Below are 15,211 nucleotides of genomic sequence, written 5' to 3' on the forward strand. Positions count from 1 at the left end.
GTTTGCTTACGAGACACTGAACTCTGCTTTCCCTCCAGATATTTCCACCTGGGTGAGTCATTTGTGGGTCAGGAAAACACCACCTCCCCTGACTGCACATGATGTGTTACAAAGAACACGGATTATCTTGGGTGACTCTATGTATGTGTGTTAACACATCTTAAAAAGGAATATAATTATGTTAAAAGGAAATGAGTGTAGCAGTCTCCTCGCTCCCTAGATCTGTCAAGTCTAGGCACTTGTGTGTGGTGTACTCCAAGCAGGTTAAGACCGTGTAAACACCGAGTCCTTCAACAGCAACACGCAACTTCTCCAGGTCTGGCATGCGGCGTGAGCAACACGCAACATCAGCCCGTAAACCATCCCAGCGTTTGCGCTCCTCGTGTTCCGGACCATGACGACTACAAAACTGCTGCAGCTGGAAGAGAGGTCCGCTTAGGAAGGGAGGGAATCAACAGATAATATCAAATGAAAACAAGGGATGAAGATGATTTCAAAATTAACAGTAGTGTTTATGTGTTGAGAGCTGACACCTGTAAACACTGCATCTTTCTCTTTTTGTACAGTTTGATAAATACGTGAACTACAAAGCACTTTCCATGTATAAACCTGAGTGTCATTCATGATGGACTACTGCTGTATTTACACCGACCATGAATGGCAGCGACCGAATGTTACTGGGCCTGCAATGAAATCATTTCACTTTAAACTCGAAGGAAACAAAGGAGCAATCTGAAGCCACGTGTCAGTAAAACTTAAGTGGAGCAGTTGTCAAATAAAGCCAACTATCACGTAGATGAGAGGAAAAACTGGGTTCAAGGAAGTTGTGTTTTTCTTGAGTGCTTCGAGTCTCTTGTGACACAACGCGGAAATCTGTCTCCTCCTCCTCCTTGGTATTACTTTTCCGTTTTGTTTAAAACCCTATACAGTTTCTGATGTCCATGCATCAAATACAGGTTCCTGGCTGTGCAGGGGGCTGCTGTTTCCGATTTCGTATTGCACCCGATTTCTCTTTGTAGGCAATTGGCATCTGTTGTGAAATGTCCACCAGTGCACTGGCCACTGCGAGACCTGATGCAACAAAACGAGATGGTCACGAAACAAAACAGCTAGAGACAAATCATTCCCCCACTGCTGAGAAAAACCCTCCAAGCCACAAAACGAGTATCGGTTTTTGAGCTGTTCTTAAAAAAAAGCAATAGAAAAGCATTTTGGCTTAAGAGATTAAACTCTACCAGTTATTCTGAAATCAGCTTTTAAATGCTGCATGTTTTATTGAAAGCAACTGCAGCAGAAAAACCTGGAAATAAGAACTGTGGATATCAATGGCCATGAAACCCATAATATTAAAGGAAGGTGTCTTTCTCAGCACCATTCAATGTGCTAGAACAAATCCTGAATGCACATGTCCATGGAGGTTCCGCTGCACTTCCCAGGCATCCGTCATCTCTGCAACCCCCTCCTGGCAGATCATAGAATCACAGGATGGTTTGGGTTGGAAGAGACCTTAAAGAGCACCCAGTCCCACCCCCTGCCATGGGCAGGGACACCTTCCACTAGACCAGGTTGCTCCAAGCCTCATCCAGCCTGACCCTGGACACTTCCAGGGATGGGGCATCCACAGCTTCTCTGGGCAACCTGTCCCAGTGCCTCCCCACCCTCTCCAGGAAGAATTTCTTCCTGATGTCCCATCTCAATCTCCTTTCCATTTAAACCCGTTACCCCTTGTCCTGTCACTCCCTGCCCTTGGAAAAAGTCCCCCCCAGCTTTCTTGTAGCCCCCCAGGCACTGGAAGAAGTTCTAAGGTCTCCCCGGAGCCTTCTCTTCTCCAGGCTGAACACCCCAACTCTCCCAGCCTGTCCTCATGGCAGAGGGGCTCCCGCCCTCGGAGCATCTCCGTTCTGGACTCAACAGGTCCAAACCCCCGCTGGCCGTATGTGATTCGCTGCAATACAGCTCACAGTCAAACCACCTCATCTCACAGAATCACAGAACTGAATCACAGAATCTTTTATGTTCGAAAAGACCTTGAAGACCATCAAGTCGAACTGTTCTGAAAACCCAGCTAATACTCTCTTAAGATCCTCTGCTTCCCCCTGCCCACCAGGAGCTGGAGAAACCCCAGCGAAATCACAAACTGCCCAGGAGATGATGTGTCAGTGCCCTGCAAGCAGGTTTAAGTGAGGAGGGGCTGGGAACAAGGAAACCTTCAGCTGGATGGAGAAAACTTCTCTGACCAGAGCTGCTGAAGAGGAGGGCAGAGATGCTCGGAAAAGACTCGATGTCCCTGTACACATGGAGCTGCGAATGGAGGGAATGGGCTGGGAAACAAGTTGCTTTTGTAAGTAACTACTGCAAACTTGCCTGTACCAGATCAGATCCCCCTTTTGCCCCAGCCACCAATTCAAGTGTAATCCAAATAGCAAATGTTCATCCATCAACTGACCCAAGAAATGGAACCAAGAGGGCCCAAGCTCACGTAAAATAACCCCAGCACATCCTCAGTCATGGTGCGGGTACAGCCGCCGCTGCGGGACCAAGCCTGAATCTGCAGGGTGAATCTGTAAGGCTGGGACGGAGCACAGATTTAGGAGCAAGCCAGCGGAGACGAGGATATTCCTCACCTGACTGCCCCGGGGGTGGTATGCCCCCAAGTCCTCGAGGCAACCTCACGAATACGGAGAGAACGGCTGCTTTGTTCCCAAAGCAGGGCTCCAGCGCTATCGGCTTTGGTACAGTCTGCAGTAAGAGGAGGAAGAGGAGAAAAGAAATGTTAGACAGCGTGTTACACCCTCCCTCTTCCCCCAGCATCATCTTTTCAGATCGTACAAGCTTCAGGGCATGAACCGTGTGTCTGCACATGGCAGATTTCCAGCACGCAGTGAGAAAAGCCGAAACCAGCGTTAGCAACAATCAAAACCCAGTCATCACAAAACACACGTGTACTTAATAAACATCCAGCGATTAAAAAGTCAAGCTCTACACAAGGCTTCTTCCTAAATTTCTCCCTAAATTCAAGAACAAAGGAGCAGCTTGTGCTCAACAACAGGACTGAGGGGTCTTTTCCTTTGAACCCTTCAGCAGCAGGTCACAGATATCGGCACATCTGGCCGTTTGACTTCTGTTTCCAGAGTTTAACTCCATGTGACACTTTCCCAGCACCGTACACGTCCCCACGGGCAGCCGGCTTTCCTAGAGGAGCAGTGGCCCAGACTGGTGACCCTCAGCACCTTTGAACATCACCCTCCCACTGCGCTCCTGTCAAGGTTTCATTTGAATGACCAACTGCCCATTTCAATGTGCCATTAGAGGGACAGAATGCAATAGCACAGCCGGGAAACTAAAATCTGTTGCTATCTAAGCCAGGTCCCGGTCCCACACAGAATTACACACGATCAGCGTTATTGAGGGATGGCCTAACAGTCAGATGAGGATGCGAGTCTAAGCCTGTGAGCAGAGGTACAAGGGAGTGCCCTCTTTTCTTCCACATAAGCAAAAAACTTTAAGAAAGATGATTTCACCTGACATGCCCAGTGCTTTCTGAGTTCCCCTTCAGCACGGACAAATTCTACCCTGGTATTAATGAAATAATTATTGCTTTTTCCATTAGGTATGAAACTGTACTACCATACTTAAATGTTTAACAGAAACTCAACACAATGCAAAACACTGAATAAAATGAACAGGAGTCAAACAACGCTATTAAATTACTGCTGCTCAATAAAAAAAGAAAGAAATGACAGCAAGCAAAATAAAACTTAAAACTGTTTTCATATCTCATATTTACTGTAACGATTGCAATGACAATATGTTAAGTCTGTGCAAGGTAGATTAAATATGTATTCTACAGACCATAACGATGTAAGCTGCCGTCTGCCTGCTTTACGAGTGCAGATTTCTGCATCTTCTTCCCATCCCCAACAAAGGGATCAAACTCAAAATAATGCTTTTCCCACAAAGCAACCAAGCCTGCCCTGGTGCTGTATCCCACAGGCGACTCAATTACCAGGGGTAATGGAGAGAGCACAGAGAAGGCAACTGCAAACACAGCCCACGGACTTCTGCCCTCCGAGGGGGAGCACGCGCCGAGCACACGGTTTATTTTCTTTCGGAGCGAGCCAAGTACCTGCCTTATTCCATGGTTACTAAACCAGCCCTGCAGAGTCCCGGAGCTTGGGTGTTACGGCAAGCGCTCGCGCTCATCCTCAGTGCTGAGCAGAGTGAGATGCAAAGACCAAGCAGAGAAGAAACAGTGGGGGGGAAGAGAAGGACGAAGGAGCAACTGAACAAGCCAAGAGATGGTCTTTCCTAATACCTTTTCAATGTATTTGCTTTAACTCCTACTGGATTAATGGCCACGGAGATGCTCCGAGGGCTGGAGCCCCTCTGCCATGGGGACAGGCCGGGAGAGTTGGGGTGTTCAGCCCATAGAAGAGAAGGATCTGGGGAGACCTCAGAGTCCCTTCCAGTGCCTGGGGGGTCACAAGAAAGCTGGGGGGGACTTCTTCCCAGGGCAGGGAGTGACAGGACAAGGGGTGATGGGTTTAAACTGAAAGAGGGAGTCTGAGATTGGATATCAGGAAGAAATTCTTCCCACAGAAGGTGGGGAGGCACTGGGACAGGTTGCCCAGAGAGGTGGTAGACACCCCCTCCCTGCAAACATTCAGGCTGGACCGGGCTCTGAGCAACCTGGTCTCATGTAAGGTGTCCCTGCCCATGGCAGGGGGTTGGATTAGAGACTTTTAAAGGTCCCTTCCCACCCAAACCATCCTGTGATTCTATGATTCTAATCAAAATACTTCTGCAACTCTGTTCCTTCCCCAGCCTAAGTTGTTCAGTACAACTCTACCCCGATGTGCTTTGCCGCGTCAGGGGGATGCTCTGCAGCACGCTCGTCACCCTCCAGCTGATGGTGCAGAAACAGGAGGCTGGAAAACACTTCCCATGGCCACCGAATCCAGCCGTCACTAACGCAGGTGACTGCACATGGAAGCGCAATGCTCTGCTTTAAGGCAGTTACACTTTCAGCCTGTGCCATCAACCCTGTGAGATCTTTTCCCGAGGCTCCCTGCTCCTGGATCTCACTACTCCGACACCAGAAACTTTCTTCTGACTTCAATACTTTCTCACCTAAATTTATTCACCCATCTGACGTTCTTCTGCGACTTTAACCCTCTCTCCAGGCTTCACCCTACTGCACATCTTGGCCTTGTTGGCTCATTTGAGTGAGCAATGCTCTGAATTTCTCATCTGAACACAAACATTCCCTTCCCCAGCTCTCCCAACAGTCCCTCTCTGCACCTTGGCTGCTGCTCCGGACCACGGGGGACCCGAGAGGCCTTTCAAGCTTTGACAGGGCCTCTGTAATGGTATCAAACCACCCTGATTCTCCTGCATATCACCAAGCGGTGAGGAATAGAGGCCGGTCACTGCACAGTAATTTAGCTCATCTCTCAGCCCCAGACAGGACCCTTTCTCCTCCACTGCCCTTTCCAACTAACGAACCCTACACACGCAGCCAAACCTCTCATTGTGAGCCCCCGTAGGCATGATCTGTTCCCTTTCCAAGGGATTTTTATTTTGTTCCTCACGGTCACCCATCTTCTTCCTCTCTGCCCTCCCGATCCCACTCTCACCTGTGAGCAGCACCCGTGCAGGCCGCTGGTGTCAAAAGAGCCCCAAACAGGCCCCCAGTGAGCAGCAGCAGACCCTGGTCACACTGATACCTAAAAAACGGCGTTCTTCCATGGGACTGAGTCTGACCTTGATGCTGCAGTGAATTTTTAATCTATCGGATGTAGCACAGAGAGCTGAGGGCAGAGGACACTGACTCCTTCCTTCCCCTGTCGATCTGCGCAGAAAAGCTAGTAAAGAATTGGTAGTATCTCACTGCATGTAGAACTTTGCTTCTGTTAACCATGCAAAGCAAGGAGGTAAAGTTTCTATAACGATGCATCCAGAATCTGTCAGGCAGTTGCAAGCTAATTTGGAAGGAATTAAGCTCAAGATCATCTTGCTGCAGCTCATCTCAATCTTAAATCTAAAAGGGGAAAACAGTGGTCTGCTGCCCATCAAACCCAGCCGTTTTCCCGAGACAAGCGGCAGTTAATAACAGCAGAAAGCAGCATAAGGAATCAAGTCCTGCAAATTTATTTTTGGCAGCACCAGTTCAGGCACCTGCCTTTCGAACTGTGACTCATGCCGCATCTCATCTCCAGACCAAGAGACAAAGCGCGGCTCGCCGGCATGACTCACGCACCGAGTGACGGGGATGAGGAGTTTGATGCAAGCAAGAGGTCAGCTGGGAGTGAAGGGCATGCCGTGCCCTCTGCGAGATACAGAGAAATCCGGCACCGGAGCCCAGGACAGGGAGGAAAAACACAGGGGTGATTCAACCAGCAACTAGATGGCTACCTTGATTGCAGATCTCGCCCATAGCTGGCCTCGCTGTGAGCCTGCTCGTGTCTGGGCACGGCCTGTGTAGGTGCTACCATGGTGCAAAGCAGCTCAGGAGAAGGTGGCTGCTTTCATCAAACTGAATTTTCCTGGGGAGACCTAAGAAGGGCTCGTGTCTCCTTTCCCTCCCCACCTCCGCAGCGTATCTGCCTCCCATGTGGTTTCCGAATGCTATCGTTGCAGATACAAGCTAATATTCTGCAAGAAGGTTTGGAGTGGACTTGGGAACCAGAGATCGGGACGTTTGAAGTGCCGGTACACTGTCTGACAGGTGGCTTTAATAGCCCACTTAAAAAAACCCATAAAATATGCAGATTTCCAAACTCCGTAACACCTTCCCTCAGACGGTTACAGGCAGCCTCTGCCAGAGCATTCCATTCAGTGTGTTTTGATAAGCCCATTGTTGAATTATAGAAGCAATTCCTTTTTATTGAAGGCTTAATGGCACAATAAAGTAGACATTATTCAAATCTATGCAAATGAGTTGCATCCCTCAGACACTCGGCACACGCTGACTGCTTTGCGTGGTGCCTGAGCAGCAGAGTCCCACCTGGGAGGGGGGCATGGAGGGGAACGCAGAGCCCAGCTGCTGGAGCATCTGGACAAAGACCACAGGAGGATCTCACCTTTGGTGGTGGGTGAATCCACACAAGCCAAATTGCCCTCCAGCGCCCCGTCAGACAGGAGCCTTGTGCTTGACAAAACAGGGAGCACGCTTCCAGACAGCCAACAGCAAGACACGCGTAGCCAGACTATTCCCCCTCCTGGTTGGGATAGCCCAAAGGGATTCTGATCGTCCCTCCCAGCAAAGACCCGAAGAATGGATATGGAAGGGAAAAAAACCCCAAGAACTAGGAGTCGGGATAGTGCACATGTCAGTCGGAGACTAAGAAGCCAGGAAAGACCTCTCGGTCTGGCGCAGAGATTTAAACCCGCGTGGCTGGGCCGTGCGCACCTGCAGGAAGGTGCCCTGCAGCACCTGGGTTGGAACCAGGAAGCACGAGCACACGTTTTCCATTAGGCAGCGCTTGGACAGAGCGACAACCTGGTTTTGGAGGAAACCAGGAAGCTGGTGGTGTTTTACCAAGCAGTGACACAGCCCTACTGTCCCTTGAGACAGCAAATCTGTTCTCAGCTGTTTTCCACAGATGACTTCGCTGCCCAAAACCAGCACTAACAAGCCAAGCAACTGCAGCTGCCCAGGAGTTTTGATATGTACTTAATATGCGTAAAGCTTGAACAATTATAGACGTTAAAAGCAGTAAGAGACCCATTAGATCACCGAGTCAGCCCGCCTTCTCCAGCGGGATGTTCTACTCCAACAGGGCATTTTCCAGTGCTGTGCTTGGGCTATTTCCAAGTGCCCCAGGTGGGGGGTGCACCACCGGTTCCCTTGGGAGAGAATTCCACAGCCAAATGCTTCCCGCAATCAAGCTGCATGGCGTGATGTTCAACCTAAACATTTCTCTTTTATTTCATCTCATTACTTCTATTTATGCTGCTTATATTCGACAAATTCTAAAGGTTAATAATGTGTCACATAAAACTAATGGCTAGAACAGTAAATATTCTGTGTAATTTAAAAAACACAGCATCAATTTTATTTAGGTTCTGTTATACACTGCCAGCACATTGCTTTACAGAATGTAAAAAAACTACTGTGTTTTTTTTTCTTAACAAGAAAACATATTTCTGCGGTTTGATCAAATAACTCTTACATGGTTTTCAATTTCCAGTAAGGAAATTAAAATAAAGGAAAAACCTTATGGTGGGGGAACAGAAGAGGAACATTACTGAAACAGTTCAATTTTATTATTTGACTCCACTTCTTCAGATGATTTCACTCTGTAGAAAAAGGGTCAAATTCCATTTGCAAGTTTTTAAATTGTGCCATTAAAAGCTGACTGAACATTTGTAAAATAAGTTACAAGCAATTTTCTATAAAAAAATAGAGTATTACATTTTAAAAATCGTATTCTCGGGGTAATATGTATGTCCTCCAAGATAGAGATGAATGAACTTCCAGCAATAATTTGCAGCAAATGAGTCTAGATTAAAAATTTACATTTACCTCGTCCCTGATATCTACCTTGGAAGTGACATGGGGGCTGGGGAATGAATTGCTCGCAACTCAGCCCCAACACTGGGCTCCTACATGTGAGGAAGTAAATAATAATCGTGTTCAAACCCTCAGGTGAATGGCAACAGTCTGACATGGAAAATACAGATGTGAGCATCCTGAGTTACCCGTAACTAGGAGCATTCAGGGAAACCAGCCTCACGGGGCACTGAGTTTGCACCTGCTGCAGTTAACGACTGCTTTCTGTTCTGAAGTGCACATTGGCAGTCCAGCACAACCCAGACACAAGCTCTCGGTGACGGAAAGGATTTCGCTAGGCAAGTTTGTATTTCACACGCAGTGACCCTGAAAGGACAAAAACCTCCTGTCACAGCTCTGAGCGTCACCACTCGCCTAAGCCAACACTCGCTCTCTTTTCCAATTCCCTGCTGATGGCCCGGAGAGGGGATGGGATGGACAAGGCCATGGGTATCAAGTTTGGGCAAAATACATACGGCCAACAGCAGATATTTATTTTGGAATTTATATGGGTGAGAAAGCAGGATTTTTCCAGTTCTTTTTGACCACTTGGCTGGTTTTTGCACATGAAAAAGTGCACGTAAAAAGCCCAACGAAATAGGACAGTTGGATGAAGACTGCAAACACAAGACACAAACCAACTACTTGGCATAAAGAAATGCAAATAGGTCTCTGATAATGTTTCTGAGGAGCTGCTGGTGTTATTAGTACTTCAATCAGAAGAGACACTCGTTTGCACTAGAGGGAAAAAAGAGCTTAGAAAAAACATCTCCTGTGGGAAACTTTGCACTGCTTCCTCTCCCCCCAGCCAATTCCTCCTTATCAGGGTCCATCCCACTGCAAAATTTACAGTCTTCAAATCTAAACCCAGTTAAATCTCAATTATCAGCCAAACATTCCCTACATACAAGGCAGGATTAACAGATGCCTCTGTTGATCTCACGATAACTCCCTTCCAAATATTTATAATCCGTATGATATTATGGTAGTGCCGAAAGTCCTCCTCAAGTCCCTAATTTTGCAACAGATATCAAACCAAGATACCCGGCACTAGTTAAGTGGAAATAATTCAGTCGGTGAAGGTTTCATCAGGTATTTTTGTTGTTGCCTTCGCTGTACAGATCGCAGCCAGACGATACGCAATTCTAGCGCGGCTAATCCGTTTCACACACCTCGGCTGCCGAGATAACACTCCCTCCTTACCGCTGGCAGCTCCATCTAGCACGGTGCTCCTTCAAAGGGGATCACACGCCCTTCCATGAACCAGAAAGCGGGCCAGTGTAAGCAGAATTAACACCAAATGTAAAGGACAAGCTGGAATGTCGCTTCTCGTTGTGCATCCCTCGTCCTCTTGATGCAATGGGAGGGCTCCTGCCATCCGCTCGTGCAATATGGACCCAGTCTAATGAGTGAAAGTGCTTTTGCTAAAGACAAAGAGACAGCTACATGCTGACATGCTTTATACGCCTCAGCTTTAATGCGGGGAAAAGCTCCTAGAAGCAGCAAATGCTAGGAAGCCTAGAAATAATACATTAGAAATTAAACTGGATTTCAAAAGGCAAGCTAACAAGGCAGCCTGCCTTGGACAGGTCAGGCGAAACAAAACCAGCCTTTCTGGCCGCGAATGCTGCACACAAACCATCCCCAGCAACTGCCACATCAGATTAAGATTGGGCTGTTTATGTTTTCTCCCCTCAATTTCAACCCCTTCTTCCAACTACTATCCTTTGGAGGATAACAGTGGCATCCCAAGAGTGACAACCCTAAAAAGGGATAACAGCCCTAAAAATGATCAGTTCCTTGGCCCTTAGCTGTTCTTCACGTGGCTTCTCTCATCGCGTGAGACAGCCCGACACAGAGCTACGTTAGGTTAAGATGAAATCGCCACGTAGAAGTGCCAGAGCTGGAGGACACTTCCTTTCAAACTCCTCCTCCCTGGCGTGGCACCCCTGCAGCTCCCCCAGACCCACTGCCTGCTGGCACAGGGCTGTCAACTACTCACTTCTCCGCTCATTACCGACAGCTGCAACTGCACTGCAGTGTGAAAGGAATATAACAGGGGAACCACTGAAATGCAAAACACAAATAGACCGAAAATACAAATCTGTGGTGTCCCTTGCCCACTCCTACATCAGCCCACCACTTCGTCTCTGTGCTGCTTGAACAGATGGGACCTTCTGGCAGCCTTTAAACCACGCAACAGCACTTTCTTCCGAAAAAAAGCAAACTAATTACCAGAGTAAGATGCTATTTTCCATCACTTTTTCTGCTGTTTTGAAGGAATCAGCCAGCTTGGTCGGCTGATGTCTGATGAAGGATTTGCAGTGAAGCTGTTTTGCCCTCAGCAGCCTAACACAGCAGAACAAAATGCATGAAGGTGCAGAACATGCCAGATGAACTTCGCGAGGACTTTGCTCACCAAGTACTTCTCTCACTCCATCTAGGCGACTACAGATGTGGACAGCCTGTCCATCACGGACACAAAAATAATCACCTCTTAGCACAGGCTTTGCATGTTGGATCCCCAGACACAGCACAGCAAAGGCTGCTCTATGGACCGGCGCTACTAGGGGAATGCTCCATTTGACAAGAGTGGTTTTTGAATCCTCTAAAAACTTCTGAGACAATTTTTTCTCCAACTTAAGGATAATTTTTTCTAATGCAACAATTCTCTTGCTGAACCTGTAGGTGTTTTGCTCAAGCTTAGTATTTGCTTGCAGTGCTGCATATGTGTTTTTTCTTAAGAATCTACAAGCGTTAACTTCACACCTTTAACAGCTTCAAGATACCTGGTAACCAATGTCAAAAATAAATTTTCTGAATTCTTTCAGGAAAGCTTCTTTTAACAATGGCTGCGGAGGACTACCGGACTTAGATTAAGTAGATATAAGACCTAACAAACCCTGCGTTACAGTAATACCAGGTGAGACACCTGGATGAATCCCAGATACCCAGGAGTGTTAAATACTCTTAGAAAAAATGCCGATACACAGCACCTCCGAACACACAAAGAGCTGCAGAGAAAAGCCAATGGGTTTTGTAATAACCAAGCAAATTTAGTGGGAGATTTGTGATCCGGTGGGTATTTGCTGAGTGGGAAATAAACCCAAGCAGGTAGTTACGTGTTGCCTAGCTGCAGACTGTAATATGAATAGTTTCCCTGCAGGTAAATCACTTTCTATTACTTCTAAGTACCCCAGGAAAAATACTAATTGAAAACACGGTTCTAATACTGTCCAGCTGGAAAACATTAGCTTAGCATGGAACTAGTTTGACACTGGCTGCCAAGTGGCTATGCACAATGGAAAAGGAAATTAATCTCTTGCAGACAAGATGTCCCATTTTCCACTTCTCCCTTGTAACCCTCAAATAAACTCGTTATTAACCAAAGGCTTTGATTCACATGGGGAAAGAAAAACACCAATGCGTTTCTGATAACGCAAGTCTGGATTTCTTGCATTAAAACGAAGGCGCTCAAATTCTGACACAGCGAAAAGCAGAACAACTGCAGAATGGCTTGCAGTCCGACCATGCAGCAATGTTTCCCTTCACTTTTTTCTCGGCTAACAATTAAGGAATAGACAAAAGACAAAGGAAAATGCAATCCTACATTTCTGTATTGTCCCAGCCCATCCTCCTGCAGCTCCCTCCTGCTTTTCTCCCATGCAGGTGCAAAGGGAATAAGGAGAAGAACCAAAGTTAACCCCAAAGATACTGAGACTGTTTTTTCACTTCTATTTAAATTCATTTATATGCAGCATCAAACAGGCCAGATTATCTCAGAAGCATCATTCCCCAAGTTGCTCGCAACCCACAAGCTTCCTGAGCCTCCCCATCCATGCAGGGAGCCTCCTCTCCATTTGATTTCAACTTTGCTGAAACACTCTCAACTTCTATACATACTTTTATCCCCTATCCAAGTTCTCCAAGATGATAAAAAACTATATAAACACCCCCATCCCCAAAAGACATTTAGCAACTCTTCTTGTCCTGGAAAAACATCCTGGTTCTGCACCAAGACATTCCAGCTGATGAAGTTACCCCGTGGCACAACAGTCCACATCCGTGTTCCCCACTTGGCTTCAGGTTCCTGTCCAGAGTTTGGGCTATTTGCCTGAATCAGCTCACCTCATTTATGCCTCAAGTGGATTTAGAAACATTTGTATGAGCTCTCAGCGCAGAGGGCAATCAGCAGTTGGTTAACAACTTCGGGGTCTGAAAAGGGACATCTGTCCAGTCTTACTTATGCTTAAAACCAGCTTCTCCATCCATTCCTGAGTAACCCAAGGAGGTTAGAGAAGCGAGATATGGAAGATGATGGCAGACGCGGGGAAGCAAGGAAGCTACACTCTTATAATCCAAGAAGAAATTTCTCAGGAAACAAAAAGCAGGGAGGCATGGAGGAGAACACAAACCACAAAGCCCAGATGAAAAGGGAAAAGCATTGCCAGCGGAACTAGAGGAGAAATAACATGCGAATGGGAACACGGGAGATCCAAAGTTTACAGTCCTCTCTGTAGTGTTTGAGTGCAGACAAACTTGGCAGAGATCACCGAGTCTTGGACAGCTTCTTCTGTACAGAGCCTACAGAAGGGGTGCTTTTAGTTGCCTTATTTCCAGAAAATGGGAGGAGAGGAAGGGAAGTGTCCCCAGTCAGCAGACTGCAACCCAAAGCCACCAGCTGCCAGGCTACAGCCTCACAAATCCATCTCCATCCCAATGGGAACGTCCACACGCATCCACGGCTTCTTCGATGAAGCGACTAAGAAAACGCTCATTCTGATCCGTGGAGGGATAACCCTATTTTCCAAGCATGGATTTCAGAATCTGGGTGAGCTGTTAGCAGCTAATGACTTCCTGTGCCTACCATCCTCATAACACAGGTACAGAAACTGTAATAACCCAGGAAAACTGAATGGTTTGGAGTCAAAGGAAAGTCAGTGGGAAGCAGGACCACTCAGAGCCTCCAAGGAGAGGTCCTGGAGACAGGTCCCTGTCACTCCATTACCCCAAATTACTGAGTACCTGTGAAAATTTTACTTTAGCTTCACTACACTGCAAGGTTCATCTCTGCACAACAGGGACAATAATCCCTGATTTCAGAAGAAGGTAGCGATTAATTTGTGAAGCACTCAGATGTGGGACAACCCCAGAAATTGTTCAAGCTTGGGACTAAAGGTTTGGATGGAACATAGTAAAAAACCAGAACAAATAATGAAATGACAATATACTGAAAAGCTTCTACGATACAGCATCCACCCAGAAGATGCTGCAGGATAGCAATCAGGTGAAAAAAGTGGTAAAATTTGCTATGAAAGACTTAATTTACAGATAAATATGGGAGAGCTAAGGCTACACAAGCAACCTTAATTGTGGCATTTCCTGACACTAAGGCCAAGACTTAAATATTATTACTCACCAAACAGAAGTTCTTGAGTCAGATTGATTTCATCTGCTTTGCAATAAATAAAATATACGCTTTTGGGGATAGAAAAACAGAATTTGCTCTCTTGTCACAGTAATAGAAGGTGAGAAACTTTGCGCCTGGACTAATAAGGAAGCCTTAAAAAAATTGAAGTCTAAGTAAAACGAAACAGCTACCTTAGACAGGAAACAAAAATAATCAGTGTTCTCAGGTTCTTATTTTTTTTTCTTCTGTATACAAGGCTGCTAGTCAAAGCATCACATTAAAAAGGTCTTTTAACTCATCAGTCTCCTTTTAAGCATGCATTTCCTAAAAATACAGCACATTGTGTCTAAGAACGGGTATCTATGACAGTGATTTCCCCACCCTCCTATTTTCGCAGCACAAGATGTCTTTATAATCAGAAATATGTTAGCACTACTCCAGCACGGACACACGACTATGTTCTTGTTTGCTCTGAGGTACAGCAGCGAAATGGTTTCTATGTGCAACAGCTACGGTGACGTCTAGCCACACGTTGCACTGGGAAAGCTGCATTCTTCTCTACTACAAGTTGTAAAACCCAAGGCAAACACAAGATCTCATACCCTACAAACAGCATAACTTTTACCTAAGACAGCCCAAAAGTTAGAAATACATACCTGAAAGGATAAAAGCAAATGAAAACTGTATCTGTTTGGCCCTCCTGGACTTACGGTTTCTTGCAGGTATATAGTAAAACTGGGATTATTGTGTTAACCATGGTTTAAAACAAGCATCCACGATTAATTGTGGTAAGGACCATCTTAAAGCCTGAGCTCTCACCTTTATACTTCCCCCAATAAGATCTGGCGGCTCTTCATCTGTTTCTAAGGCAACGTTGATGGAGGCGAAGGGGCGACTGGCCATCTGTTGCATCTCACGGAGTAGTTGCTAATTTAATAAACAGAAAAATATTATTATGGTGGTGTTCCAACACAAAGATGAAAAATAAACATGTATCTGAAAGATTTTATCCAATACAGAGGGATATAGACGAATATGGAAAAATAAGCTGGTGCTTTAACAGGCTTAAGGGTACAGACAGATAACTGTAAATATTCACATTACTACAATGTAACAGCTTATTGCCAGTACTGCTACACACACAGTCCTAACCTGACTCGTTTTGGAGGGAAAATGCATCTGCTTAAGACTCCATAAAGCAGTTATTGACTTTTTAAACCGTGATAACCCAGTTGTTTGTCATCACC

At 46.3% G+C, this 15,211-nt stretch overlaps 1 protein-coding gene across 1 annotated transcript; it reads right to left on the reverse strand.

Moving 5' to 3' along the window:
* Nucleotides 1-555: 555 nt before the first annotated feature.
* LOC104509410 (attractin-like) lies at nucleotides 556-14,887 on the reverse strand. The gene is made up of 3 exons (XM_010151344.1): nucleotides 14,784-14,887; nucleotides 2,625-2,739; nucleotides 556-1,071 (listed from the first exon to the last, which is right to left on the reverse strand). The coding sequence occupies exons 1-3, from the start codon at nucleotides 14,874-14,876 to the stop codon at nucleotides 947-949; spliced, it is 333 nt and encodes a 110-aa protein (XP_010149646.1). The 5' UTR covers nucleotides 14,877-14,887; the 3' UTR covers nucleotides 556-946.
* Nucleotides 14,888-15,211: the final 324 nt, after the last annotated feature.

The sequence above is a fragment of the Eurypyga helias genome, unplaced genomic scaffold (assembly GCF_000690775.1).
Source record: "Eurypyga helias isolate BGI_N326 unplaced genomic scaffold, ASM69077v1 scaffold3975, whole genome shotgun sequence".
NCBI lineage: Eukaryota > Metazoa > Chordata > Aves > Eurypygiformes > Eurypygidae > Eurypyga > Eurypyga helias.

Bases quoted from the DNA above. Each gene is read 5' to 3' on its own strand.
- LOC104509410 (XM_010151344.1), bottom strand. From the start codon at position 14,876: ATGCAACAGATGGCCAGTCGCCCCTTCGCCTCCATCAACGTTGCCTTA. The intron at 2,740-14,783 runs GTGAGAGCTCAG...CTCTTACTGCAG, and splicing joins TTATTGGGGGAAGTATAAAG to ACTGTACCAAAGCCGATAGC. The intron at 1,072-2,624 runs GTGAGGAATATC...TTGTTGCATCAG, and splicing joins ACCACCCCCGGGGCAGTCAG to GTCTCGCAGTGGCCAGTGCA.